The sequence below is a fragment of the Guillardia theta genome (assembly GCF_000315625.1).
Source record: "Guillardia theta CCMP2712 unplaced genomic scaffold GUITHscaffold_103, whole genome shotgun sequence".
Taxonomy (NCBI): Eukaryota; class Cryptophyceae; order Pyrenomonadales; family Geminigeraceae; genus Guillardia; species Guillardia theta.
The window spans coordinates 191,121-193,925 of record NW_005434571.1 but is presented as its reverse complement, the minus strand read 5'-3'; the positions used below and the strand labels follow the sequence as shown (position 1 = coordinate 193,925).

Below are 2,805 nucleotides of genomic sequence, written 5' to 3'. Positions count from 1 at the left end.
GGAGATTCAGTAGGTGAAGCAGCTTCTGCTCCGTAGAGAGCAGTCCGCTGTGACATTCAACAAGTCAGATCATCGTCATTCCAAACCTCAACCACTTCTAGCAACAACTCGCCTCCTGCCTCCTCATTCAGCTTCTCCACCCTTCCTTTCCTCGACTTGATTTCCCTTCCTCCATTTCTACATCCCCTCGTTCCCCTCCACCCTCTCCCTTCCCTCCCTTCCCCCCTTCCCTCCCTCCTCCCTCTTCCCACCATCGACATCTCCTTGTCTGCCATGTCGCGGATCTTGTGAGAGCTGTGTCGGCAAGGGTGGTCGACGATCTGGAGGAGGGTAAAGAGGGGAGCAGGAGAGGAGGAGGATTCACTTTCTTGGCGTCGACCTCCAGAGGTTCGAATCCATAAAAGATTCCTCGGAAAGACTGGAAGATGATAACAGAACCGCCTGTGCCGATTCAGGTGAGACGGAGAATGCATGTCATGGCTGGGGAGGAGCAGGAGGAGGGAGGAGGAGCAGGAGCAAGAACTGGAGAAGGAGGGTGAGGAGGAGCAGAACTTGAGAGAATGTGAGGTAGAGCAAGGGCATCACGATGAAGGTCTTACCAAATATAACTACGATGAGCAGAAAGAATTTCTGTGGTAGGCATTCAGTCCCATGAAGCGATTTCAACCAACAAAAGTTGCACTATCATAGTCTCCAAAACCAACAACATCCTCCTCCTCCTCCTCCTCCTCCTTCTCCTCCTCAACCTCCTCCTCCTCATCATCATCATCCACGTGATCTCCTTACATGCCACGTCATCTCCACATCATCCGCAACGGCCTCAACCTCTTCCACAACTTGATCCTGCACTCAGTTTGAGAGAAAAGCCAAAACAAGTCGAGGAAAGGAAGGAAAGAAGAGAAGATGAGTGGCGAGGCGAGGCGAAAACGACGAGGAGAAAGGGGAGGGTAGAGCAGGAGGAGAGAAGAGGGGAGGAGAGGGGAAGGAGGAAGTAGACAGCGGTCAATATTGTAGATGTTGCAGATGCCATTTACCTCTCCTGAAACAGGCACTCTTCTACTCTCCTCTTTCGTCGAGTTTCTCCCCTTCTCCTCCTCCTCGAGGGTTGACATGGGGATCTGAGTGCTCTGTTAAAGTCTCTCAACCTCTAGCCGATCCCCACCTGAATGCTCAGCATCTCCCCAGCTGAGATCTTGCTGGGGAGCTTGACAGTCTGAAGTTCCTTGAGTCCTGCACGGTTTGACGTTACAAGACAAGATACGCTGGCAGCTTGCCGACCCCCTCCCTCTTTCACGTCTCCTTCATCTTCCCTCCCCCTCCTCCTCTGATTTCAACTCCTCCCTCTTTTTGATTTCCCCTGCTGCTGCTGCCGCCGCTGCTGCTGCCGCTGCCGCTGCTCCTACTTCTCCCCTTTCTCTCTCTACACTCCTCCTGCTCCTTCTCTATCCCATCTCTCGCTCTTTACCATCCCCGCTCTTCTCTCTATACCCCCACCTCATCACAACATTAGCGATCGGATACCTGGTAGCAGCACATGGATTTCACTTCCAGCTTTCACTCCATTGGGTACACGAAACTCAAAACTCTGCAACGCATCGTTGTCAACGAACTCCCGTCCTCTCCAGCCTTTCCTTCCTCCCCTCCCTCCTCCTCTCCTGCCATCGCTTCCTCTTGGCTCGACCACTCCCCTCTCCTCAGCAAACTCTTCGGCACCTCACACACCTGAAAGAGAGAAGGAGCAGGGAGCAACTTTTCATGCTTGCTTGAAGTCGCTGTCTTGAGCTTGTTTCGATGCGAAGAAGATAGGTGGGGCATCTTGGACCGACGAACAGGCTGGATCTGAAGACCTCCACGAAGGACAACAGCCGCAAGTGCAAAGACACCTGATCTCATCGTTACAATCGCAATTCACTCTATCCCATCCCTCTCCATCTCATCACATCTACTGCTCGTGCCCTTCTAGTTCCCCCTTCACTCCTCGCCTGCCCTCTGCTGACTTCTTCTGCTTCCGTCTCTCCCTCTCAGTCGACTGTTTCCGACTTCTTACCGGCAATAGTCGCAAACCGATAGGCGAATCTCTGAAACCATTTCTGATGTCTGCAGTGATGGTCAGTACAGGGCAGGAAGGAGAATAGCACGAGGGAGGAAGAGGAAGAGGAAGAGGAAGAGGAAGAGGAGGCGGGAGTAAGAAAGCGGATGGCTAAGAAAGCGGATGGCAGGAACAAGGAAACACAGTAGGAAAGGGCATGGTAAAAGTCCCGTACCCAAGATCCTTGGCAAGGACGGGCTTCCTGCCGAGAGTCGTTTTATCCTGCAGAAAGACAATGAGGTATTGAATCGCTCCAACTCCCTTCCAACCAGCTCTCCGTGACATCACACACCTAGCTTCCATTTCCCCTTCCCCTTCCCCTTCCCCTTCTTCTTCCTCTTCCTCTTCCTCTTCCTCTTCCTCTTCTTCTTCTTCCTCTTCTTCTTCTTCCTCTTCTTCATCTCCCTCTTTCTCCTCTTTCTCCTCTTTCTCCTCCTCCTCCTCCTCCAATCACCTCGATCCTGGTGTACTTCATGCCTTCACGCCATGGTCGCTCGTTTTCTATTTCTGGATACAACCGTTATTCAAGCCGTTATTTAGTAGAACGCTCTGTGCTCTGAGGCGGATCTAGTGACGCGAAATGCAGGAGGAAGGCAGGTAAAGAATCCTTGCGATGAAGGAGGAGGAGGAGGAGGAGGAGGAGGAGGAGGAGGAGGAGGAAGAAGAAGAAGAGGAAGAAGAAGAAGAAGAAGAAGAGTGTTTCTCGGGCCACCATT

General features: G+C 52.3%; 1 protein-coding gene across 1 annotated transcript in view; it reads right to left on the bottom strand.

Annotated features, from left to right (window-relative positions):
* GUITHDRAFT_145467 (hypothetical protein) overlaps positions 1 to 2,564 on the bottom strand; it is a gene marked incomplete at both ends in the record, with an annotated part of 6,332 nt that extends 3,768 nt beyond the window's left edge. The window contains 11 exons of the mRNA XM_005823770.1: positions 252 to 320; positions 365 to 441; positions 600 to 630; positions 787 to 843; positions 1,035 to 1,118; positions 1,163 to 1,230; positions 1,522 to 1,585; positions 1,723 to 1,883; positions 2,048 to 2,097; positions 2,265 to 2,311; positions 2,544 to 2,564. Of these exons, the coding sequence (XP_005823827.1) occupies positions 252 to 320; positions 365 to 441; positions 600 to 630; positions 787 to 843; positions 1,035 to 1,118; positions 1,163 to 1,230; positions 1,522 to 1,585; positions 1,723 to 1,883; positions 2,048 to 2,097; positions 2,265 to 2,311; positions 2,544 to 2,564 (729 nt within the window). The remainder of the gene's footprint in view (positions 1 to 251; positions 321 to 364; positions 442 to 599; positions 631 to 786; positions 844 to 1,034; positions 1,119 to 1,162; positions 1,231 to 1,521; positions 1,586 to 1,722; positions 1,884 to 2,047; positions 2,098 to 2,264; positions 2,312 to 2,543) is intronic.
* Positions 2,565 to 2,805: the final 241 nt, after the last annotated feature.